General features: G+C 38.3%; 1 protein-coding gene across 3 annotated transcripts in view; it reads left to right on the top strand.

Moving 5' to 3' along the window:
* nek7 (NIMA-related kinase 7) overlaps window positions 1-17480 on the top strand; it is an 80302-nt gene extending 62822 nt beyond the window's left edge. For all 3 annotated transcript variants that reach the window (XM_077226658.1, XM_077226659.1, XM_077226657.1), the window contains 2 exons: window positions 13065-13178; window positions 15706-17480. In XM_077226658.1, the coding sequence (XP_077082773.1) occupies window positions 13065-13178; window positions 15706-15816 (225 nt within the window). In that variant the 3' untranslated portion in view covers window positions 15817-17480. The remainder of the gene's footprint in view (window positions 1-13064; window positions 13179-15705) is intronic.
* Window positions 17481-27734: the final 10254 nt, after the last annotated feature.

The following is a 27734-nucleotide window of genomic DNA, read 5'->3' as shown; positions in this document are numbered from 1 at the left end:
CTGACTTTTATATACAGCAGTCAACAGACGACCTTATAAAAGAAAAATAATAAATCCTTTTATTAGTTTATGGATCTGCTTGAGCTAGAAAAAGCTACTGAGCATAAATAAAATGTGCAAAAGGGTATTGAAAAAATACCCTTAGAAAGAGCTACTGTAGAAAGAGCTACTGAACATAAATAAAATGTGCAAAAGGGTGTTGAAAAAATTTTGAACAAAATGTACATAAAATAAATTATAAAACATAATAACCATAGTGTTGATTGTACTTGTATTTTAACCGAGCAGCAATGGTTGCGCGTTTCACACTCCCCCTCCGGGGACATTCTAAAACTCTTAACGTGAAAAACGCTTAACGTGGCTTACTGTACTAAGACAGTGATATTAAAAGACCAAACTCAGTACACATCATATTAATAAACCATACTATTTATAAAAAAATAAGATGAGCCCAGAATATGAACGCGTAATTACACGTTAAGCATTTTCTTCCATAGAAAACCGTTATAAGAAAACGCTTAACGTGGCTTTTAATATCACTGCCTTAGTGCCACGTTAAGCGTTTTCTTATAGCGGTTTTCTATGGGAGGAAAACGCTTAATGTGTAATTAAACCTGTTGCGTTCATATTCTGGGCTCATCTGATTTTTTTATACATAGTATGGTTTATTAATATGATGAGTACCGAGTTTGATCTTTCAATAACACTGTCTTAGTACAGTAAGCCACGTTAAGCGTTTTTCACGTTAAGCGTTTTAGAATGTCCCCCTCTCGGGACCACGTTGGTTGACACTGACAGCGGCAAAAGCGACGCATGCGCTTTTCACTTGTAAAACTCAAGGGTGTATGGGTAATGTAGTCTCTGCTCTCGGTGGGACGAATTAGGAAGCTTGCATTGTGAAGGGATCTCTGAAAAGCGGCAGCGCAGCCAAAGGATTAAAACAGATGTGCAAATGAGCATACCGGTACGCTAAAAGCACGTTCTGGGTGCACGGAGAAGTGGTGGTACGCTCAAGAGCTATATTTGGAAGTGGCGGTACTGAGTACCGGCGCGTACCGGCCCACTTAAAGCACTGTTTTCGATTTGATTCTTCATTTTAAAGTAGAAATTTCAAGCTTTCGATAGACATATTTGTTATGTCTGTGAGGCAAGTATACGCCATGTTTCGGTTCATTTTTGTGACTTACTCCAGAAATCAGTTATTTTCTTTATTTTTCAACAGCGCAACTTCTGTTGGAATTTGGAATATTACTCTTATCTATATGACCAGAAATTATACTTTTTGCTGTTATCAGGAAAAAATGCAAGTGATCTCCGCACCCTTGCACCAAATAATGCCTTTATCTAGGTTAATATTAGAGTGAGCGGCCATGTGAAGTTAGGCTACTACTTGCATGTTTCAAATAATAAGCCATATTTGGGGTTGATGAATGATAGGCGAACATTTGGATTTCCTACCTGACATACCACATGGACCAGCCTTGTTAAAGATCTGTCCGTTACGGACTGCGTTACTTTGCCACTTCCTGTGGAGTTAAAAAAAAATAAAAAAATTCTAAAGCTAACTGACTAATTAATATTTGTTTGACTAAGCCTCTTCTTGTGGACTAATGTTTAGTGGACTATTAGGGGGCAAGCCTGGTAGTTTTTGAATAATTTCATAGATGGGACAAAAAGATATTGAATCAGATCATTGACCCAGGTACTGTACATATAGGCCCATATATTGTGTGTCAGTTTTATCATTTATTTTGGTGTGTGTGTTAACATTGTCTTATTAGGCAATTGAAAGCTATCTGCTGTGTTCCGCTGCAGTGCTGAACTGCTGAATTGTTAATTTGCAGACTTGTGCCATCTTCCATTGATCCTCATTGATCTATTTTATGTGAAAGGCCTATATGTGTGCATGTAATTCCTTTATTCTGAGAGCATGAATCTTTTAGTCGATCTGTTTTGGAGGATTCGAGGGGGGTGAGGGGTGGTGGAAGCCGTTGAGGTTGCGAGACCTCGATTGAAAATCATCAATATCTGTGCATTGTATTCCTCCATATGCATCTGCTATTCCGTTTGATGCCTACACACTTGGTTGGAGCTAATTTAGTCAGCTGATGTGGCTTGCCGGCCATCCTGTGATGAATAGGCGGGGTTCAGGACAAGGCCAGAGTTGGGGTTGACTCCCAAATGGCCTTCACGGCAGACGGGACACGTGCTCTCCATGGCGCATCGGTCAATAGCACTGCACTGTACACCACGGTCCATCTGCATTATTGACAGCTCTCTGCTATATGGAGAAAATGTGGGGTACTTTTGTGGTAGGTGGAAGAATTGAGGATCATTTGATCTGTTTGGGTAATATTTTGGCTATTCAACAAAGTAGCCAGTAAAAGTTTTGAGTAGACTGGACACTACTATTAAACTTCATACCAGGTTTTTGCAGTCCTTCTCTTCAATTACTTCCTGAATAGGTCAACAGTGAGCTGGCTCTGTTGCCGATAAGAAAGAATATTTTGTATTTTTACCATTGTGATTCAGGATAAGACAAAAACACGGTTTGGAAAATGGATACATGATGTACTCGCTTATATATATATTTGTACATTTTTTAAAAGTTACAGACTGCAGCTTAAAGCTAAGACACCATTTTGCAACAGTTTGGTGGTTTTTGAATACATTTTTTAAGTGAACAAATTGTTCTCATTTACTTAAGTATTTAATATTTATGGATATTTTGAATTAGCTTCAATCTTAAATTTCTGTTTCAATTTGAGATACTAATGATTTTATTAGCTGAGATTAACCATAATCAAACCATCCTCACCACTACTGTCCAGTGATTTCACCTTTCACTTGACTCCAATTTAACCTTGAATCATACCACAAATTTTCTATATTTTCCTTCCCCCAACCATCAAGACCATTTCCTCTGGCTATATTAGCCTATGATCTCCTAACCCATCCTTGGAGCACTCGTGCAATTGGTTTTGGTGTTGGGTTTTATGATGCTGAAAACGAAAGGATCGTCTTAAGCTACCCCGATGGCCCTCTCTGTGTCCTTGCCGTTTCCGGCCCGCACCATCTCCACTCTCTAGTAAAGACAGACCGAGTTCATATTGGTAGATCTCTGCACTTACGGTCTGGCTCTGCCTTTTGAAGTCCTCTTAAAACTCTTCTTAATAGCCGTTCTCGAAGGTGTTTCGGATTTATGTTGGCATAAATAAGAGGCAGAGAGCATTGCATCTCCCTTCATCGCAAAAACACAAGGCCAGTTTTCCCGGTCCAGGTTTTACAATTAAAACTGTGAAGTCACATCTTCATTTACGACCATGTGTTTTGAATAGAACATCGGAGATGAGAACCGAATCCTCTAAGTCAGTGGTTCCCAAACTGTGGTCCGCGGACCACTAGTGGTCCGTGAGGGTACTGCAGGTGGTCCGTGGAAAGGCAAAATAAAATGTAAAATAATATTTTTTACCTTCATTTTACCAGGAATCCCCATAAAAATAAAAAAAAGTAAAAAGAATATGTAGGCCTATATTGATATAAAATTTAAATTAAATTGTCAGGTTATTGTGGGATTACTAAAATAGGCTAGTGGTGCTCGGCCTTGACGTTCAAGTTCAGTGCCGTTAGAACCACAACATGGATCGGTGGATAGCAACAGGTTCTCTGAAGAGGAAAGCGGCAGAGGCAAATATTTTGCCATTATATAAGATATTTGTCTGATTATAATTTCACCAACAGTAATTCTGGATTGCCTCCACCAAACAAGTAAATAGGAAATAAGCAAATCAGAATACTGCACGCCGAAACAGCAGTATGCGCGCAAGCGTGAAACGCTAGTGTTTCTTCTTGCTGCGTATCTTTTACTGGGGTCTCCAACACGTCGCTCGATTGGAGGTAGCTCGTCAAGGGGCCGTACACATATCGTGTCTTTTGCGCTCTCAAGTTCATTATTTCATGTAGGCGCGCGGTGCAGCGAGATGAAAACACCTCAACTTTTCATAATGCCGCAAACGCACCGCAGTTCATGTGACAAAAACAAACAAATCAGCTTCATCCTTTCCGTAAACATTGAAAGCTCAGTCAATGAAGAATGTAAGAATGCACTTGCACCCAAACACTACGGGTGTTTTTCTCTTCTCCGTAAATTAATCTTGTAGCAGAGCTACAGCAAGCGTTTTTCGGTGGTGGAAATCTATTAGCTACTAAGCACAACTAAGTTTTGGAGAGCGCGCATAGCAACGACAGACGGCACGGGAAAATCGGACCGAATTTTACTATTAGCTAATAATAAAAGATAAGCTAATGTGCATCGATGTAAATGTCATGTTTTTTGACTCATTCTTTTTATAAAAATGATTTAAAGGCTGAAATATGTGAGGTTTATCTTTTTATAAAACCTTTTTTGTTAAAACTTTATTTGAATTTCATTTTACTATATGTGCCTATAGGGGTGGCAGGGGTTGGCGGCAATGTAAGTATCTGGATATTTGCCGCGGGGCGAGGGCTTCGATTACCTCTCTCTTTTTTGACCATACATGTTTGCATCCCTGAAATGAACCTGATTATGCCCTCGGGCGCTTGAGTAAATAAATAAATTAAATCTGTGGCAGCCGTTGTGTGCAGTAAACTTTCTTTTAACAAGCTGTTGTACTGATGTGATGACCAGTTATAGTTTTAATGTTATTAAGCCTATTTAGAGGTGCGGATTAATTCAGGAAGGACTGTGTGTAGATATATTTTATTATGTGTATTATGAGGTGGTCCGCGAAAATTCTTGATTACAAATAGTGGTCCACACACACAAAAAGTTTGAAAACCCCTGCTCTAAGTGACGTTGAGCATTAAAAGTAAGCAGATTAGCATGCACACAGTTCAAGAGGAGTGTTGAAATTTTGATATGTAATGCTAATGATATTCTTTCATTAAATAAGAATGCATAGTCCGTAGTTGGCGGGATGCAGCATAGCACTGCATTTTCAGAGCTCAGGAAGTTTATATATTGAAGTATTTTTCCTGATTTTTTGGGAAGTGTTATCCCACACCTGGATAGTAAACATCCATCAAGACGTTTGAGCAAATTAAACCTTCCCCCAAACCTATTCAAATATAGATTACCCAGTATACCTTGGTGTCTTCTCACCACAGATCTCAGATTTTAATTTGATAGCTTAGTGAATTAATTTTCCCCAACCGTGTACAGCTGCAGAATACTCATGTTCTTTAAAGGCGCTTTGAGAGAGCGGCGTACGTGAACGCCAGTATCTCAGAAGAACTCTTAACATTCTGATGAGCAGCCGCACCCATGTTCTGCTAATGATGCATAAAACCAAGAAGCGTTGCACACTCATTCAGCAAATTTACAAACAACACCCGTCTAAAACTTTTCTTATCGCGCTACTTAAAGGAGAGGTGATTTTTCCCTTCTCATTTGTTCAAGAGGGAAACCCAGAGAGCTTAAGCATCAATGTGTGTGTAGGCCTAACGTTTGTACAAGTCAGTTTGTGGTGGGGAATTTTCACGTCGCAGAATATGGATTCATATTTAATTGTGTTCCTTCCTTATGCCTGCACTTCCATTTGATTAATATATCATTAAAAAAAGAGTGCGAGAAGGATGAGCAACATGAAATAATGATAGTTTTCTCACACTTGAACATGACTCTTTTCATATGCTACGCCCTCCTCCATGGCTCCTGAGAGCCAGGACCTTCTCTAGAAGTTTAATTTAAAGCATGCAAAGAATTCAACAAAGTACAGAGATCAATAATAAAACAATGGTCTCCTCGACTGAATTCTGATACGATAAGCTAGTATTTATTTTCATGTTATGGCTGATATGCGATCAAAGGCTGACATTAATATTGGATACTATTTTGTCAAAATAAATATATAAAAAATATAACAGTACAAACTGAAATCGATCATTTGAAATGTTACAAGTGAATGGTTAAAAAATGGATATTTACTTTTATTTGCTAAAGAATACATTTACTTACACTTCACTTTCACTTAATCTGAATATAAATGAAAGAAAGTGTAAATGAGCATACACAATTAAAAATCCATTTTTGACCAATATGATAAAAAAAAGCTCTAATATCGACCAGTATGGTACTGGTATGTATGTGTCCTTAGGTAAAACGTTCCAAGCTATGAAAAAAAAGTATATAGAACAGGGTTCCCGCGGATCCTTAAAGTCTTAAATTAGATTAACTTTAAATTTAAGGCCATAAAAACTTATTTTTACTAATGAAAGGTCTTAAATTTACGATATCTAAATGTTTTCCAAATTAAAACTCAAATTAAACTATCTAATTAGCGTACTTTTTTATTTATTATTCGTTCTTTCTGGATTTGCTTGTTCACGTGACGTTTGGCGTCACATTCGCGGCAGCATTACGTCTGTCTCCTGCATGCGAAACAGCAGGAGAGAAGGAGAATACAGTTGGTTCATTTCAGTTCAATTGTAAGGTCATTCTTTATGTGCGTAGTGGTTTGCTATTATGATATTGCAATCATTGGCACTGCGAGCTTACATCGCATTTGTCTCTCATGCGTGATGTGTCAGTGCAGTTATAGTCATGTCCCTAAATGAGTTTTTGTCTTATATGTATATCATATTATGTTGTTATCATACAAGTTCACATCAGTAAGATTGCTGTTTTCCCGTGCACAATAGCAAATATGATATTTATTTTATATAACAGTTAAATGAACATTGTGAGTTACATTTTATAAACAATATTGTCAATATTGTTTGTTTTCCCTGTTTAGCCGACGAGAATTTCAAAATGAAACCGTAGGAGAGTCTCAGTGCAAAAGACAGCCATGATTTTTTTTGACTGAAATCTGCTTTTTGAACGAATCATTTTAACGATTCAATTAACTATTTTTCCTGAATGAATCAGCCGTTTGAACAAATCAGTTGAATGAATGACTCCCTAAGACAGTGACTTGCCGCCACGTACTGTCGGTTTTAGTTTCACATTTAAAGTACCCTTTAATTAAAATGTTACAATTAGAAATCAGTTCATATTTAAACATTGAATTAGAAAAAGACTATCTCAGCTTTATTTATGCAATTGTAAATGGAGTTTTAATATATTAATGCCAGTTCTGATGCCGCTTCTTTGTCTCCTCTGCACTGCAAAGATGGATTTTGATTTAATGATTTAATTTAACTGGTAACAGTGGTATTGTGTTATTATTGTAATATAATTTAATTTGACACAAAAGGTAATGCATACTTCTAAGTAAAAAATAAAATAATAAAGTTGCAAATATTGCCTGTTAATAAAAATAAAAAAATTCTGTCACTGCTGTGACCTGAGCACTGCATAGAATATGAAAAATATGAATATCTTGGTGAGTCAGCTGTCAACAACAGGCCTAAACCAACCATGGTACCAGTACACAAACACCTAATTATTATCAACAAAACTTTGAAAATATCGAGACATATTTTAGTCAATATTGCGCACCGCTAATGTAAGGAAATAATTTTGATTTCTTCAGGGTCTTAAAAAGGTCTTAAAAAGCCTTAAATTTGACTTTAAAAGTGTGCAGATACCCTGATAGAAATAATTTACGCAATGACAGTAGAACTAAATGCAATGCTGTAATCAACACTTGTTGAAATGGTAGCAGCCGTAATCACAGTTGTTTATATTTTGATTGATTGCTTTTGCTTTGTCAGGTGATTTGATGCGCCATTGGGAATTTCGGAATGGAAATTCTTAACGTTCACTTTGCAGTCTCAACACTACAACAATGAGCGAAATATTTATTTATTAACTCTAGTGTATTGAGTTTCACTAAATAAAGGAAGTATCGTAGCAAGCCAGGGTGGTCAGGTTGTATTAAGGTAGGGATTAGAATAGAGAGGCTGTTTTGGTCTTCCTGTATGGGTGGCCATATGTGGTTGTGTCTGTCTTAGTTGTTTTCGGTTCCTGTTGTTGTGATATTGTGAGCATCTATCTATGTGTGTGTGTTTCTGAGCAGGTGTGGCTCTTTTTTCTTTTTTTTTATGTGTCGAGTCTGTATTTGTGTCGGCGCAACCACCATGTTGGTGGTTGAGATTCTGTTTAAGTATATTCCTCTAAGCTTTAGTGTCTGTGTGTGCGAGTTTTTTCCCCCTCTTTTGTGTGTGTATTTGAGTGTGTAAACGTGTGTGTCTTTCGCCACCGTGCACCGGTAGCCGAAGCCCCGCAGACAGACAGCAGGCCAGCGTGGTGCGGGGTGGACTCCTCTGGAATACCAATGAGGGGAGCTGCTGGGCTCCGGGGGTCAGGGAGCAAGTCAATCATCTTGCCCATCGCCTGGGCGCCCCGAATCAAATTAGCCTGAAAAATTCAGGGGCCGGGAGCACGGGGCGAGCAGCTGTCAGGGCCAAGAGCGCCCAGGCACTAATGAACCAGATGAATAGTGCAAAAACTCCAAAATAAAAACAGGACAGTTGACATTTTTCATCTGTCAGAAGCGGAAGATGCATGAAAATATGGTGGTCCTTGTTTAACCCTTTGCTGGCTACAGCTGCTACTTGCCCCTGACCCCCCTCTGCGGCCACACTTCCACAGGTAGGCACCACACATGTAAACAGTCTGAGCCGCGGCTGCGTTTTCATCTCGCTAAATGCCGTTCTACGGTCCTGCGCATCGCAATTATCTTGAGGAACTCTTCGCAAGAGTGGCGGCACACTGGCAAAACAGATGTTGCTATGAAATGACACTATAGGTATATCATCTTGAGTCTGTATAACAAAAAAAAATACCTATCCTTTTGCTGTGGAGAATTTTTTTCACTGGAAAAACACCAAATGCAGTCTGGTCAAAACACACTCATTCACAGAGCCCATTACTGTCACACTCACAAACACACATTTCCATCTCCATAACTGATGGAGGAACAAGAAGATCATGCATTTTCCTACAAAAATCAAGTTTTGGCCCTATTATTTTCATCCTACCTATCTGGGAAAAAAGTATGTCCAAGTTAAGTTTACCTGACTACTTTATCCATTTACTTTGTTATCCATTTTTTATTTAATCTAAGACTTGGATTAAGCCAGGATTAGGCCTTATTTCAATTAGGATATTTTAATAACTTTTATAAACAAAAAAACACCTCTGTGGTATATTTTAAGGTAAGTCAGTGCAAGTTGCTTTCAGTTAAAACATGCATTTTAGTCTGGAACTAGGCTTAAGCCTTGTCTTTGAAACTGGGCGTAAATCTCTGGGCAGTTTAGTCTAGGCTGCATAATGGTTAAATTGATAATCACAATTATTTCATACAAAATTATAATCACAACAATTGTTTTCATTTTAAAATTATATAAATTTTTTACATTTCATCAGAATTATTGCACTTTCGCATATAAGCCCAAATCGAGAATGTCAACTCATTCATGGTTTATTTTACATCATCTCGTTTTCTTTTATTTATTATAGGCTATTTATTATATAAATGATCACACTTTCTACATTACTGGTAAAACAAGAAACTTCTATCCAAAATTTTAACAGTGAAATTCCTAATAGTAATTCCAAATTACATTAATGTTTTTCAATTAAAACAACCGCAAAAAAGGCTCTGTATTGCCAGACATGGGTTGTAAGTGCATTTATTTCACAACCACAATCTCAAACATTATAGTTGAGATCCATGTTTGGATTTATTACAGTTCATCATTGAGGGGGTTTGATGTCAAATGTAGTCACAGTAAACAGCGCAAGCGGCTGAGAACACAGACTGACTGGGTGACACTTTTAAGCATTATATCTCAAATGGAGATCGCTAAATGTTTTGTTGATTTCAGATCATTGGCACTTCTTCCGCAGTGTAGAGAGCGTCTGTACTTTTTGTACTAAAAAAAGATAAAAAATATTACAGACTTTTTTTAACAAGCCTCTACGAGCTTTCATGTTTATAGTTGCCATATTGCAAAGATTAAGTAAAACACCGGACAGAAAATGCTTCTTTTTAAGAGAAAAGCTCTGATTGGGGGATTTAAAACAATGACATCTGGCAACCGAAAACATGACAGCTCGTAATATTTTGTATCCACTTGCAACCAAAAATGTTTGCACTTCTAGATGGAAATAACACCACAACATTCATTTCCATCAAGAGGTGCCTCATTTTTTGGTCAAGATCTTGAATTGTCAATGCAAGAGTCAAGCACTCTGTAAAGTCTCCTCCAGCTAATTCATGTGTGAAAATGATTCTTATGCTCCTCACAACCATTCTTTCACAATTTGAGCTGATGAATCTTGACATTGTCATCCTGGAATGTGGCCAGGATGTTTCTTCCTACATGAGTGTTTAAGAAATGAAAAGCTACAAACTCCATCAATTAGGGTTAGAAGAACTGTTGGCAAACATAAAACATGCTAGAAATCACTGCAATAATGATCCAATCATAGAGCCTTAAGCAATTGCCTATTTAAATCCAAAAAGAGACTTTTTTCCCCAGGCAGTGAATACACACACAAAAATGTGTCCATTTACAAATAAATAAATAATTTGTAAAATAGAAGTTCATCTGTCGAGTCCTTCTTGATGGAAGGCAGTGACTGGATATAAAACCTTCAGATGACATGACATTTTTGTTTGTTCATCTCTTTCTGCTTTAGCAAAGTCGTGTATATACCGAAATGCTGAAATGTCACTGTCTTTTTTCTTTCTTTCTTTTTTAAAGCTTCGTTGTTGCATTTAATTTTTTTAGTATCGTAATGCTTTCTTGGGACATGACGTCCCTTGTTTCTTCGCGTTGTTTATTTGAGTTATTGGAACCCCACGTGAAGAATAAAAGTGCAACACCTCACATGTTAACCAAACTCACTCTTGAATACAAGTGTGAATCCTAAAAAATTAAGAGTCACTTTAGTTATAGAATTCAATTGTCACTTAATCATATTTTGCTGCTATGTGAATGATGGCATTGAGACTTGGGTGTGGTTTCTTTGGATTTGCTCTCACAACACCTGAGCATTTTTTGGGGGGACTTTTGATCCGACACATTTAGTTAAATATATGTACTGGTTGCTGCAAGAATGGTACATGTTAAAGAAACATCCCTGTTCCTGCACTGCCAGTGATTAGAGACGGACTCCTCCTTCCTCCGGCCCTCCCGTTTCCGTTTTGGGTGGAGTGGTGATGAAACCGGCTCTGCTCCATGAGTTCTGCCACTCCGCGCTCCTCTCCTCCACTCCTCCTCTGACAGCCCAAACCGTCGTTTCGCCTCGCTCGATCACCCCCCCAACACCCCCACCTCAGTTAACTCGCTCGCCGTTTCCTCTCTGTCCTTCTATGTCAGTTTAATTGAGTTCTCGTCCAGTGTGCTTTGCGGTGTAGTGGTTTCATGCGAGTATTGTGTGTCTTGCATGCTTGGCATCTGGAAAGCTTTTTTTTTTTCAGTGGTTTTGCTTGGGGCTGTTTTTGCCAGTCTGCTTTTGCAGTATCATAACCTCATAACGTCATCAAAGCATCACCTTCCTGGCTGAGCGGGATTGCACAGCTCCAGGCTAACAGGATGCACTGCATCCATCTCTTCCGTACCACTAGGATTTATGTCCCAAAAACTGTGACGTCAACATTGTTTTTCATCTTCTACATTCATTTCACAAAACATCTACTGTAATGCTATCATCCTTTTTAAAAGCTTTGTTGTTGCATTTCATTTTTTCATTGTGTTATGGTTTCTTGGGACAGGCCATCCAACATTTTCCTTGCTATGTGTAGCAGGCCAGATACAGAAAGCTAATTAGCCATGAGTTGGCGAACGTGGTTTAGAAGTGTTGAGTAAATGGATGCGTTTAGTTTTTAGTGGTCCTTTTGAAGATAATTGCCACCTGTGGCGTGATTGTTTTTTATTATTTTTACTCTATTTATTTATCTGTTTCGGTTTTCATTCTTTAAAATATCTTTCTTTGTGTTCAACGGAACAAAGTCATGAAGTTTTACATTTATAAGGTAATACGGCCTTTATAAGGTAAAACTAAGGTAAAATAAAAAAAAGGTCTGATTTTGGTGAACTACTTGGTTAACTACGTTAACAAGTCAGAAATACAACTGAGCAAAATTTGTGCAATTGCAAGTAAAATGCCAGTAAAATGCTCAGATTAAGCACATTTGTCTCCACATTCATCAGTTGAATTCGATATGAATGTAGCAGTAAGCTAAACATCCTACAGCTTAACTATTATTCTATATAATAAAGTTATGAACTATATTGTTCTAAGTGCACTCTTTAAAAATAAAGTTTCCAAAAGGATGTTTTTGCAGTTATGCCACAGAAGAACCATTTTGGTTCCTCGAAGAACCTTTCAATGAACAGTTCTTGAAAGAACCATGTTTTTAATGATCTTGAGACCCTATTCTGCAATGGAAAGGTTCCACACTCTTAAAAATCAAGATTTTTTGCGATCCCATAGAAGTACCATATTGTGAAGAACATTTTATGAATCTTAAAGTAACTTTTTCCACAATAAAACTTGTGCAGTAGAAAGTATCTATGGATGTTAAATGTTCTTCATGGAACAATCGATGCCCATAAAAAGGCTTTATTTTAAAGAGTGTAAGAATGTTTAATGTGCTTAATATCGTTAATGCAACGCACAGCATCTCGAGAGTGACATGATGCATGCTCTATAGACTTGACTCTTAGCTTTTTTGACGTCTTGAGCAAACAGATGGCAGTTGTCTGCTGCCATCTGTGACATGGGACACCATAGTCTCTTCCACAGACAGTCAGCCCCTGCTTGATGAAGATTTAGTGTGCATTGCAGTTATGAGAGATATGGGTACCTGCATTGGAGTAAATTAGTTACTCAACCTCCAGGTGTGAACTCTAAAGTCTTTTAAGAGAACAACCATGAAAATGACAGTAAAATAGAAGTAAATGTTTTCACTGCTTGTACCTTTGTTTTAATGAATTGAATTAAAATGATCATGATATGAACCTTGCCAAATTGCTTCATAAGCACTTGTCACCCATTTTTTTTAAGCTATCAAAATGTCTGAAACCTTCTCTCTAAAAGTCACATTTCTTTTCTTCTCTCATAGATGGCTGCCTTGCAGAGTCCATTCTACGGGGACAAAATGAACCTGTACTCGCTGTGTAAAAAGATCGAGCAGTGTGACTACCCCCCACTACCGTCTGACCATTACTCTGAAGAGGTATGTCCGAGCTCAAAGAATTGCACATGCCGATTTCACCACATTGACCAAGTCGCTTTGTCTGAAAGTGACTTCTGTGTGAGCTGTGCTTCATACGTCGCTACACTACTGACAATAGGCAATTACCTTTTTGGCCCTAGGAAATTTTGTCAAAATTTTGCTAATGTGGCCGAACCTTAATAGTTGTGTCAATCTCACTAATGGCCCCGATATACTTCAAGCGAAATCGAAAACAAACTGCTATGACGCCATTTAAAACAAAATCAGGCCAAAACGAACTTCGTTTGGAGTAAAACTAAATAAAAGCTTGCCAAAGCAAATTTTCCTGAAGTTGCTACGGCTGGTAAACACCTTTGTACTACCATTGGTTTATGGTGATTATGTAATAGGTAGGTGTGCGCTGAGCCTCCGCCGCCTTCCACGTGAATTTTTTTTTTTTAATTTGGTCTTATTAGTCAGTCAAGGTTAGACGTCTGAGTGAGAACATGAACACACTGGAGAGCTACTTTATAGTAGAAATGTTGTACTTCTGATGAAACGAGACACTGACACTGTTTTTCATGTTTAATACAGTAAAGCTGCTTATTTTAAGCGAACTATTGTATAAAGTGCTCTATAAATAAACATGACGTGACTTTATTGGAGTGCCGAATTGCAGAGCTCATGCAGACAAATCCATGTTGCTGTAATTGGATGCTTTTCTTATGCTTTATTTAAAAAATGCTTGCCTATTTCTCAATTTTGTTGTGCGTTTATTTTGTTATTGAGAGGAAAGCACGCAGCACATATTTACATATTCATCTAAACGTTGCTCTCAGCAGTGTGGGCGTGGTCGCATATTCGCTACCAGTGCATCGCTGATCACATAATTCGAACTTTTACTCCTAAAGAAAGAATGAAAAATAACTTTGTCGTGAGTAGATCAGGGCGTTAAGAGCTTATTTACAAGAGAAGATATTTTGAAGTATTTTTCAACTGTTTTTGTCCATACATTGAAAGCCAGTGGGGTCCAATGTTGTGGACCACACATTGGACGCCCTTGACTTTCATTGCATGTACCAAAGACATTTTTCAAAAGTCAAACGGGTTTGAAACAACATTAGGGTGAGTAAATGATGACAGAATAATCAGAACGATCTCTTTTAGTTACTCCCCATGCCTGCGAACAGCATGTTCAATACTGGTCCATCACCAAAACAGCATGTGAATTTCCAGCATGGAAAGCCGGTCTTTTCACGTAACATGCCGGCACTCTCTGATGTCAACCATTGGAGAACCCACGAAATCCTCCGATAGATCCGCCACTCCCGACCAAAGCTGCCATTATTATTATTATTTACAAGCCTGGCACGACTCATTCTCCATTCAGCACTTCCTTCAGCTTTCCAGTGCTGCAGGAAGGTCTGCCTCCCTCCCTGTCTACATGTAAACAATGCTCCTGAAGGCGAAAGGCAAAAAAGTGTCAGCCGCTCATCTTTGGTGTGTCATTTACCGTCTCTTGTATCTCACCTGACAGACAGCCCCCCGGAACCGCGACCATCGAACCCCCCGCGTTTCTCTCGTGCAAAAGCATGAATATTTTACATATCTGCATCCTTACTCGCCCCCACTGCCGCCGCCTCCTATTTCTTCTCCACTAATTCTCAGACTGTCTGCATTTGCATTTCACATGCCGGGCTGATTAGGAGACGCCGCGCCATGCAACAGCAGCCAGGCCCCGGCAAGAGAGGCGGTTGCCATGGCGATCTGACACAGGGGCATCTTCTTTCCTTCCACTTTTTTTCCCCCTTTTCCCCCACTTTTAATGATGCTGCTGCCGCTGCTTGCCTGAGCTCAGTTTACTTCTCAGTGCAGCATCACGACTAACATTCCAGTCCCTCACTGGCGGAGACTGTATGTTTGTGTACTTCCTTTATGTGTAGAATGTTTGTAGCAGAGAATTAACAAACATTCGCAGGGCCAGAGGGCTTCTTGCTGGAAGTTACATTGCTTGGAGCCTTTCCCTTGGCTCTCCTGTTCTCTGAGCTCTGTTCTCTGAAACATTTGCCATTTTTGACAATCACCTTGTTTGTCTTAAACCAATGACTAATACAGGGATCCAGACTCACACTAAAACTGTTGCAAATATATTTTTTATTATTATTAAAGATTTATGAGTGTATGTGTATTTTTCCTACAATTTAAAAATACAAATACATAATATAAAATAAAAAAAATATTAAAAAAATAATGCTTTAGCGACAGTCAAAAAAATAAGAATTTAAAAAATAATAATTACAATATATATATATATATATATATATATATATATATATATATATATATATATATATAATTATAATTATTATTTTTTAAATTAATATATTTATATATTTTTTATTATTATTATTACTGTATTATTATTATTTTTTATTTAGTTTTTTCCATTAAAAATTTGTGGGGTTTGTCTGGAGCTTTGTATTATTGATCTGTATTATGAATTAACATCTTATATTTTCATCTTCTTTGTTTTTTTTTTTCCCACAAGCTGAGAAAACTGGTAGATATGTGCATCAACCCCGACCCAGAGAAAAGACCTGACATCACCTACGTATACAGCATCGCCAAGCACATGCAAGCCTTGACGATCGCAAACTGAGTTTGCTTACCCGAGTCCTCTTGCTTCTACTTTGAAGACCTTCATCTGGCCCACCAATGTCATTTAAAGCTTGTTTTGCTCCATCGTAATGAAACCTGGCATCTTTCAGTACAAAACATACAATGTAAGGCACAAAGCAAGGCCTTTGGTATACCAGAACAACATAAAAAAAATGACCTTGACCTTTTTAATATAGCTCTCCAGAGAAGAAAATGGAAAATTAAGCAGTGTTCTAAAAGCTGGTTTGACTTGATGTTAGCTCGTTTCGATGCTGGTACAGTGCGATGATTGCGTGTATACCTCCATTTCTGTCACCGCATTAGTACGAAATCTGATATGCTTTTCACAATCCCATAACACCCCTTCCAAGAACTTTTTTTTTATGAGAAAAACATCCCTATAAAAAGAGAATGAAAATTCCCCTTAAAAAGCAACTTTCTTGCATTAAAACATTTAGGAGGTTTGTCGTTCTATTAAAAGAGCATGATATCATATTGGTATTTGTCGCAATTTTTATGGCCTAAATTACTAGTCTATATTTAAACCTCAGCAGTTTGTACTTGCAAAAAAAACATGCACTCAGTCCCAAGTAATGTTTTATTTCTTCGCCGTCCTTGCCGCAACTAAAACATGTTTATTGCGATTCTTCTTGGGATTTTAGGCCTTAGACCTTTTGCAGTTTTAAAATGCATCAAATAAATCATTGATCATGACAATACGGTGCATTTGTGTTATCGTATAACGCATTCAGCATGAGGTCCGTTTTAAAAAGCAAATTCTTCCCAGTATCCGCACCTTTGCGGCCGATACTTGAACTTTAATAAATGTTTAATGCAAAGGCCTCACTTGCAATGCAGTAACTTATAAATATTCACACATTCTCTATGCCTTCATAGTGCCTTGCTCTGAAAAGAAAAGAAAAAAAGCGAAAAACAGTGCCTTTCTTCCTGTAAACCAAAAGGTTTTTTTTAAGAGATTGGCTCTAATTACATCATTCAATTGGTTTACATGCAACACATCCTGAAAGAGGTACGTTTACAAATGATTTTTTACAATGAGTCCGTTTGGCCTTGTACAATTCCGCTATGTTCACGCTAACTTTTGACCTCTTCCAGACTGTAGTCTATGTGCTCCTGTGCTGCTTTCCAGAATGTGGCTAATATGAGTTACACAAGTGTATGAAGTTATACTATACAGACAGCAGCTATTATGCAGCACCTTTTGCAGACAGTATGATTTGCTGTGAGATTACCAAGTATAAAATGGTATGTTTTTTGTAACTTTAATCAAGAGCATTTTTAGTGTTTACCCTTTTCTTTTTCTTTTTTTTTTTAAATGTATTTTGCAATAATCACCTTTTTCTTGCGCCCTATGTTAACACGATAACAGATTATGCTTGTTGCCTTGTAGATAATAGTAAGTATTTATCTCAACGAGGCACTCGAAGCCTTCTCCAGCGAGATCTGGATCCTTTACCACGGTAAAGCACACATGAATCGGATGCTCACGGTCTGCACTCTACTCTACTTTCACCCAAATCATTTGGGATCAACTTTTTATTTATTTGTCTTTTTTTGACTGTTTATTTGAACGTTTAACATTCATGATGCACATTAATTCTTTGTATGCTAATTGAAATGGAAAAAATAAATCAAATGAAATTACTTACTCTGGTGTTTTTGATTTTTTATTAAAGTTTGATATCCGTTTAGCATTCTCAAAATTAGCATAACATTGAAACGGTTTAACTTTTTAACTATAAAACTCTATCTGTGCTGATTTTCAGTGTTTTTAATTGCACATGCCAATCAATCCCCCAAAGCGTCGCCCACTCGTATTTGCTTGTGTTTATTTGTATTGTTTTAGCGACTGTCTCCACTTAGCCCCGAGCTTTATTAGCTGGCAGCGTGTCGCGCTCGTGCCCCAGGGTCCACGTCCAGCTTATTCCCTCCGGGAAAGACATCGACAAGGGGACTATTTCCTCTCATTCTAATGAATTCCTCAAGGAGAGCGGTTCAATTTCATCACTGGCAATTGCTCCCTTGAAACTGCCAGAACAACGAAAACAAACTTCAGTAAACATCACAATTGATATCTGGATTGTTGTATCCAAGCTCTTGTAAGCTGCTATCTTTACCCAGACTGGTCCAGTGTCGATATTAGTTATGAAAAAAAGGCTTCTTTTTTTTTTTGTCTGTGCACTTAGTGTATATTTTGATATTGCAAAACAGATGCAGGTATCCATCTAGTGGTGATACAGTCTAACTGCAATACTCTAACCTGCATAAAACCTTCTTTATGTTGTACAGCGCACATATTGTTGGACGAAAGGCATGTTTATAACACTTTTAGCTCAATATAAGCAGTGGAATTACAGAGCAAATAAGGTTCTTTTTTTGCAGTCATTGAAAGCTTGAAAAATATTTGGAAAAATATTATGTTGTAATATCAGTGTTTTCTAGCCATAGAAGTGTCATTGGAATATTTTTTTATTTAAAGAGCCATTTTCAATTTTTCATTAATGATTATACACTGCTGAAGAAAAGTTTAGGGTCAGATTTTTTAATTTAATATAATTTATTTTTTTAATTTATTTTTTAACATTGATAATCAGAAAAGTTTCTTGAGCATCAAATCAGCATATCAGTATGATTTCTGAAGGTCATGTGACACTGAAAACTGGAGTAATGATGCTGAAAATTCAGCTTTGATCACAGGAATAAATTACATTTTAAAATATTTTCACATAGAAAACAGTTCTTTTAAATTGTAATATTGTTTCACAATATTACTGTTTTTACTATATTTTTGGTCAAATAAATGCAGCCTTTTTGAGCATAAGAGACTTCTTTCAAAAGCATTAAAATCTTACTGAACCCAAACTTTTAAATAGTACTTATTTAATATTTAACCATATTAAAATGGCTAAATATTAGTCTTTTTTTAGAGTTTAACTTTAACGCCAATTTATGACTGAATCATTGATGAATCATTCTTTTGAGTCCACTTTTTTTCTTCTTTAATGAATTTGTTGATTAGGTTCTTAAAGCTATGTTAGCAAAATTATTCAAAAGTAACTGGAAAGATCCTTAAAAAGTTCTGCTAATTTAGTGTTAGCATGATGTATTTCCTAACGTCCAACAATTGCATCAGTTAGTCTGAAGAAATTGTTTTGTTTTTTTTGTTGTTGTTTTTTTCGCTGTTCGCAAAACAAAGTTCCAAAGTAGTGTAGACCTGTTGTTGAAGAGTATGCTAGTTGTTACCCACTGATCCGTTTTACACTTTGTCGGCAGACTGCAACAGACACTGAGAGATGTCACTACAGAAGCCGAACTGACTCAGATGTTTTTACCTTTTGCTCCAAGGCCAAATATATTCTCTTTCCTTAAGATCCAGGTGCTTGGTTCAGCTCTCTATATCTGTCTGTTGCCAGAGGGACCAGCACTTGTAACGTGTCCCTTCTGCATTGGCAGCAGAATCAGCTGCTGGCAGCATTTTCATGGATTTTTTTTTTCTTTTCTTTTTTTTCTTTCTGTATTTCGGCAAGAGAAACGTGCCGTTTCTCTTTAGGTCTGGTTCTTGAGGCGAGTTTCGCCTTGTTTCCGCCGTTTGAAGTGGCCGGGAAGCTGACGCTTTATTGGCCGATTGTGTGGTCAGCAGAGAGTGTCAGCTTTTGAGCCAAACTTTGTCCAAGTTTGGAGCTGTGGGTGCAGCAGGGACAACAAACAAGTCCTAATCGGGGCAAAAAAACAATGTTCGTTTCCCCCAGTGGACACGTATGGAGGAAAATAGCTTGCGCGTCTCAGGGTTTTTTTTTTCGTTTTTTTTCCTTTATTGAAAGGATTTGTGCTTTGAAACATGAAATATCAATAGCATGCAGGTTTGAAATAGCTTGTGGCGCATGCTTGGCAACTTTAAACCAATTAGTTTGTGAGGGGAAGAGAATTATCAAGGGATGATCTCCAAACATCCACCATTCAAACCGTTGCTGTTTTTTTTAAATGTATTATTATTATTTGAAAAGTTTTCTCCAAAATGCTATATCTGGCAATATCTTAGAACTGCGGTTTCTAAGGAAAAAAAGAACAACTGCGAGTAAACTCTGCCTTATGTATTGTTAATGATTCTTTCTTTTTGTTCTTTATTGGGTCATTCTATAAAACGCGTTCCCTCATACATGCGTGGTAAAATGACTTTAACAATGATAATCTGATTCCAGCTTTTGTTGTGTTGCCATAGACAGTTTTCAACATGCATTAACAAAAATGTTTTTTTTTTGGTCTCTTCCATATTTTGGCAAATATGCACATCTTTAGTACAGATTGAGTGCGTGAGCCTTTCAAAGTATACTCCTTTGCCCGAAAGAGTGGAAAGATGCGTTTGCCGCGTGCACACTAACAGTGGACTTTGTTTTCTTGTGCTCAAATCACTCGCACATGCGCTTTCGTACACAGACCCTCCTGATGACGAAAATGACATAACACTGACACTGCGTGGACCGCCGAGGAACTTTGGGCTTAAAAAGTCTTCGAGTATGAGAAAAAACGTAGGGCGAGATTTTATTTCATCCTTCGAGAATTTATTGTATTGTAGAAAATTGGGCGTTGCTAACTAAATGAATGCAGATCTGAATGCCAGTTAGCAGTTGTGGAGGATATTTAATCCCACCGTCCACGGAGACGCGTCATGAAGAGAACCGACGTCATTTCGAGGGGGAGGGTAGGGTAACGTATTTGATTGAAGATTACGAAGGCATATTAATAATAATAAAAAATGATGTCTATATATGGGTAAATCATTTATAATTAACACAACATTCTGTAAAAACAAAAGAACTGTCCATTTTGATTTCATGGTGACTTAAACTTGACGCAGTGCGTTAACGTTTAAAATCATACCAAAATTTACAATAAAAATCCTGCTAAAACAAATATGCCTGTTGTTGTCATTACTTCCATTTACAGATGACAGTAATCTGACACTGAACTGGCTGTTTTATGCATACATAAGCACATACAATACTGTTGTCCGTGTACTCCATGTATTATGGGATTTTCTTTCCCAGAGGAAGCATGGGGAAATACATGGTCACCTGTGTTGAACCTTAACAAAGTTAAAAAGGGCTACCCTATGAGCGGGACATATAAACATTTGAATTGCATTTCCTGGTATTTTTAGATCTTGTTGCCCGGCCAAGGAAGCATCTCTAGAAATTTTTGGGGTTTTTCACAAGCTAACTTTTGGAAACAAATGCTAGGGTGAGATTTCAAAAGAAATCTGATCCAGTGAGTGTCTTTACAGGTGGTTTTTACCCACAGCTGCTTTGAATTCTGAAGCCTTTCCAACCAAAATGTCACATCCCATCCTGTTGCCTCCCTCCATCAAGCTGCGAATGAGGGAAAAAAAAGTAAATAGACTTGCTTGAGTAAGCATGAAAAGAGAGAATGTTTGCCATTATTTTCTTTTGGACTCCAATCTGGAGTGTAAAGTAATTAAAATCATTCGGAGTCTGAAAAAAAACATTAACGAGATACAGGGTTCATACTGTAAGCTATACGTAAATGGTAATGGTGCACCATTGATGTGTTTTTTTTAATGCAAATTAAGTCTGCAATACATTTAACTGATCGTACATGTTTGGTTATATGGATTTTATCTGTAGTTTCATTCAGGCTTATATAACTTTTTTTAAATCACTGTAGTCATTCTCGACGTTTTATCAGGCTGTGCTTATGCACTCGTTGGAAAATACAAGAAAATTTGAAAGTAATTAACCAATTAATGTTCATTTTGTTTTAGTTCTTGATGAAGATATACTCTAAATTTTATACAACCTGGGTCAAAAAATTTTTTGTTTGTCTGTCTACCTCCTTTATCAAGGAACTGAAATTCTTTTTTTCCCTCATCGTTTTGTTTGCATTCTTTAAGGGATTTAAATAATTTGCATTTATTTGCATTTATGTTGATTTTGAATTAAGGACAATCTTGTCTGAATAGGTTCAAACTTTATGATGAATGAGCTTGGTGTAACAAACAAGATGTTATGCAGAATGATTATGGAAAACTTATTGTGCTGCCATGTCATAAACATGTCAGATGTGATAAATGTGATATTCTCTTTCAAGTGTTATTACCCGAACTGCCATGACATGAGTTCTGCTCCCTTTGAAAGGTTTGGGGTTTTTTACTCGCGGATTCGTACAGAAAAAAATCATTTAAGCAAGCGCATTTGCTCGTTGCCTCATATACTGTGGAATGGCAGAGCGCTCCTGGATGCCAACCACTACGACCGAATCCTTTAGACTGAGTTCTCCTACACATTAGAGCCCTTTGGACTCGGGCTCCCACCGTTTTCCAGTGCTGTAATGTTGTGCAGGTCCCTAGTAAATCAAAAACGCTACCAGATGCAGGCGTCCTCTGAGCTTTGCCTCCCCAACCTCACTGAATGAAATACTCTGTTTTGGAGCCTTGATTTACGCGGCGAGCGTGCGACCACAGGCATTCCTGCATAAACCTGTGGCCTCGCTGCACGCTGAAGCAAAAGCCCGCGTCTGCCTGTGCGTTCCCACGCTTTCCTCTGTACTGCATGCCAGCGGAGGCTGTACCGCTGGTCTCCGGTCATTACGAGAAGAAAGACAGGCTGCAACGCAGGGAAGGCTGAAATTGTCAGCAGAGTCGCTGCCGAGATGCTTTTCATTGTCTGATGACCTTGTGTGTCCTTCAGTTAGAAGAAAAATGCTTTGAAATCGCATCTACATCACGTTCAAAGTGGTTTAGACTTGACGTCAATGCAGCTGAAGTTTGTACAACAACGTTTCCCAGAACAAAATTACTTTATGTACGCCATCACAAGCTACAGCAATAGACTATATATATTTAGAGGTGAAACATCTGTTTTGGACAAATTCCTTTGCCCGGAGAGAATAGAGCGAGCTGTTGTCGGCTCTATTTGTTGACAGCCTTTAACGCAAGAGAAGACATCCTGTGTTTTAAAAAGTGGTTTGCTCTGACAGCAACGAAGCAACAAAGTGGCATGACCTGCCGCATCTGTGAAAACCCCTAATTTCTCTCTTCTAAATGACAAGTATTGCATATCTATCATGAAGGTGGGGGGCATCCTGTCGTATTACTCTTGACGCGGTCTTCTATCAGGATGAGGCTTAGCGCCAACCCCATGTGGCAGGGCCAAAAAAAGTGTAAGGATGCCGGCCTGGAGTTTTCTCTGCGATAAACAAGTAGACAGCATTCATTTTGAGGGAAAACTGCAAGGGAAACGGTTGCGTGAGGATGGAGCTGCCTTTTCCTGACAAACGGCTCGGTGTGTTCTTTTTCCTACTCTCGCAGAGTTTTTTTTTTTTTTCCCAAACAACACCTGTCACGCTGTTACTGTTAAGTCCAATTAACACAGTCGTCCTTGTCGCCCTCCTTACCTCCCCTGCTTCTTCTCTACCTGTTCTTGTCAGCCAGAGCTCAGGCTTTGTCTTAAGACCAGCCCACCTGGAATAGGGATAACAATAATGTGTTGTATCTTCAATGCAGGTGGTGATTAGTGAAGGATATTTGTCGGGTAAAATGTCATTTAAAATCTGTTGACAGACAATTTCTTTGCATCAATCGTTTGTTGCGATTGGAGTTGCTTGTAGGATCTCTTTATTTGCTAAAATGCCTTCTGTTACGACCAATATGAATGTCCAAAAATCTTTTATAAACATCTTGATTAAAACATATGAACCATGTTGATTTTAAATGGTTATAAAACATTTATTTTATTATCAAGAATATATGAAATTACTATGCAAAATTATAGAGTATAGTGATCAGTTCCTGTTTTATTTGGTTATTTATTTTTGATTTTTTTGTTTTATATTTATGTTAATGTAGATAATAGTTTTATCCTGCATGTTGGTTGCAAAACATGAGTTTGATTTGACAAAAAATATACTATAAACTACTTCAGAATAGTTTAATCACCCTGGTATTTTTTTATTTACTTTATTGTAATGTAAATGTAATATAATTGTAAATGTATATAAATGTATTTTTATAAATTTTTTTAGTTTTCTAAGGAAGAATAGGACTGAGACCTGTAGTGTATAAAGATAAACATCAAATCTTTTTTGTCTTCTGTGAAATTCTCAAGGTCTTTTCTGTAACCTGTATGAGGTACTGCAAGTTAATACATTAGATACCAACTTAAATTTTTATCACTCTTTATGACATTTTGAGGTGTTGAGTGTGAAATGCATGTAATATGCATTTATGCAAATACAGGAACATGGAAATTATTCCTTGAATTCATTTAAAGGCCAACATTTGCATACAGAGTCATAATTAACTATTTACAACTTCGGTCCCAACGAGCATACTGAATGTGAATATTTCTTGCAATGGTCCACCAAGCCCCCTTCCAATTAAGTATGCTGCATGAAATCGCTTCCACCGCAACAGAGCCTCGGACTCTCCGTGTTTGTTTGAAATGATCCAGAGAGTGCAAAGTTTGGAGGCGAGGCACCAGAATTGACTCTCAGCACCTAACCTTTCTGACAATTTCCCCTGTGTGTATGCGAGAACGGCAAAAAGTTGCCCTGATTAGCTTACAGTTTGCTCAAAAATCAGCATAATAAAGCATTTGAATAGGATGAAGAGATCTAACATCCTCTGCTTGTTTACGATTGCTCGGCGGAGATGCCACGTTGACTCCTCTCTGACCCTGAGGCACGGAGTCACTTAATGCACTGCGTTTCCATTCTGCGCTCCCGTTTCGGCGGCAACCAGCAGCGAGGGAGTCCCCGATGGAGGCCGGATAGAGCGTAGCCCCTCCAGGCAGTCCTGGGGTGCAGTTACCCCCGGTATGCATCTCTGCATGGTAATGAAGTTGAGATGCACCACCATGAAGTAGACGAAGGAGCAAGGCTTCTCACCAAGGACTGACCCGTGGTTCAGAGGACAGGAGACTGGCACAGTGGGAGAGCCCCTTCGCACAATGATCATAGGAACTGCGCCTTCGATGCGACGCTGAAGGCAGCGCTGAAAAAAAAACCCCAACTGATTAGATGTTGCCGTCGCCCATGCAGCTAGCTGGAAAGCCTTTTTCGTATTCTTGGGCTTGTTTGTTTCTTGCCCCCTCTAAGCCTTTTGTCTTCCTCAGACAGCGACGGATGCAAGTTCTCTGTGGTGTGGGGCTTAGCTCGTAATTAGCTGAAAGTTCTCAGAGACTTGACAGGAAGAAAGTGTGGCAGATGCTCAGAATGTGCGCTTGTTTATTGTTTCTTTTCTTTTTTATTCGCCCCAAAATCTTTCTCTGAATAAATCAAAAACTCTTTTGCTCCCAGACTTTAAGACTGATTTTGAACTCTTATTTCATCAGGAGCGTAGAGTTTTATAGTAAGTTACAGTACCAAAAAGTGTGTAAACTGAACAGTCATTTTCGGTCCAGAAAACACAAACTTTCCTCACAAGTTAACTCCAAACGTTTTGATTGTGACAGTATTTCCTGCACAACGTTGGATCGCATTTAACAGTTTACACGAAGAACAAGGTTGATAGTATTGCATAGGGCTATAATTTATAGATTCTGAAGTGCCTACATCTCTTTTTTTTATCTGCTTCGGTTATACAAAGGTATACATCCTGAGCTGTCAGATGTGTTCATCTTATCTCAAGCTTGTTCTGAATTAACGAGTAAAATAAACTGACCTTTTTTATCATTTCTCTTTGGATACTTACAACTGATGCAATATGCTGGTCTTCATTAATCTTTGCTAAAGCCCCAATGAGGGATAAACTTCTCTTCCCTGAATCCAGATTTTGACAGCAAAAGGGCTTCTATATTTATAGTCAAGTAAGTTTTAACTCTTCTAAGGCCACCCTAAGCATTTTTGTGAAAATAACAACATTCATCCAGTCTTGTGCCAAATAACGCAAGGGAATCCCAACATCCACTACTTATACAAGAATTCTGACACTTCCAAAACTGAGGGCGCTTATGCTTCCTAAATAGGCACTCGTGCTTAACTTCCTAACACTTTTGGTATTACAAAATGGACTACCCAGGGTCTAGAAGATGCTCCAGGCATGTACATCAAGAGAAGAAGGGGTATACCTCACTGTCAATGTATGATATTATGGCCAGGCTCGGCCACCGATAGAGGCCAGTCCGTACCCCGACAGTGCTACCTCCCGGCACAAAGGATGGTCCTGCCGAAGCTTTCCGACCCCATTAGCACCCGAGCGTCAAGGCAAAGCTCCAGAACCTCATTCATTATTCATCGGTGCGCAGGCAGAACCCCTGATAAATTCTCACTTTAAGTGACAATGAGTGACAGAGCCTGGGGTTTTTTATGGCCATCCCCTCCCTGCCACCAGTGGCACGCTGGCCAAAGGTCCAGCCTGATCCTCCGCTAATGACCGGCATGATGTATGTGCAGCGAAGCGGAGGCTGACACCGGTGCTCTACCGTCCCGCTCCCCCAGTCCCACACCGGGGGTAAGCTCCATCCCATCCCGGGAGCTCAGCAGGCCACGGGAACTCCTCATTAGCTGGGACACAGTTAACCTGGAGGGAAGGTGGTAGAGGTAAGAGAATGGAGAGTTAATGGGAGGGGTCTTGGTCATGGTGGTGGGACAGTCATCTTATTTATACACTACCTTGGCCTGAGATTGCAATGCATTTCCCTCACATGGACCACCTACCCTTTCTTTTGCTGAATATTAAGTCCTTGATAAGCCCCATCAAATGTTTAAAATACCATTTATTGTTTAGAAATGCATGACCTTGTACAAGCAGACAATAATTAACATCTCAATGTGAATATTTAGATAGAACTGGCATTGTTTTTCTGCGGATTTCTGTAGACATTTTCTGGGTATCTGTAACAATACGGTGATTGTTGACTTGCTCAGGGTTTGGTATTGAAACTTCAAAGGCAGTTCAACATTTTATTCTATTTTAACTTTCAGCTGGTGATGGGAGGGGTCCTTAGCCTCTGTTTGTATCTGGACGTCTCCAGTGATATCGATTGAATTGGATTTTAACCCCTCTTCTTTGCGCTGCACAGAAGACAAATGCTTTCAGTGGAACAAAGGCTGCATACTGTGTGTGGCTAGCTTTTGAGAGCCAAGTCTCTGGGGTGCAGCCAATGTATCTTTCCAAAAAAAGGTATTTCTCTGGGGAATGCTTTGCCATTCCAAGTTCCTGCAGTGGGCCTTGCTCCTTATTATTTTCCTTATTGTAATGATGTTCTTAAATAAGTGTTTTAATATGTGAAATTATTTCCTAGTGCATCAAATTGGGATATAATAATTGGGAAATGCACAAGGCCAGACCATAAACACTGCATACAGTTTTTTCTTGTTTTTATTTTGAGATTTGAAAGTTAAATTCAACTTAAAACATAAATTAAAGCATAAAGAGTAATAACATAAGAATTCAGAATGTTTCACATGCTAATCAAGGTGATACCATAAGCTGATGTTTATTAGCTTTAGCCATGATAAAGAACAAACACATTCATTTACACTACTCATTAGCAATACCTCATTAGATCGGTGTCTCCGTTTCATCTCTGATAGGTCATCCACCAGGAGCTTTTTATTACCAATTCCTTCGGGCAGCCAGGGAATGGTCCCCCAGTACCTCACTTATTTTGTTGCCACCAATGTCTTATTCTACCAATTAATATGCTAAAAAAAAAAAAATTATAACAAGCATGTATGATTAAATTGGATGGACTTGGAAATGTTGCCACCAAGTGTTTTTGAAGTATTTTCATCTATGGCCCTTTTTACAGCTGGTGTTGATGGATTTTGTTTGATCGGATCACAAGTAGACGAGGGAGACACATACCCGTTTACACCTGGTGTTTTAATCCGTCTCTTTTAACCACTTCTGTCCTGATTTCTTCAAGGGCAGGGTCTGTG

This window comes from Siphateles boraxobius, unplaced genomic scaffold, assembly GCF_051911475.1.
Source record: "Siphateles boraxobius isolate OS27281-9 unplaced genomic scaffold, OSU_SipBor_1 13, whole genome shotgun sequence".
NCBI lineage: Eukaryota > Metazoa > Chordata > Actinopteri > Cypriniformes > Leuciscidae > Siphateles > Siphateles boraxobius.
This window is presented reverse-complemented; position numbering and strand designations above follow the sequence as displayed.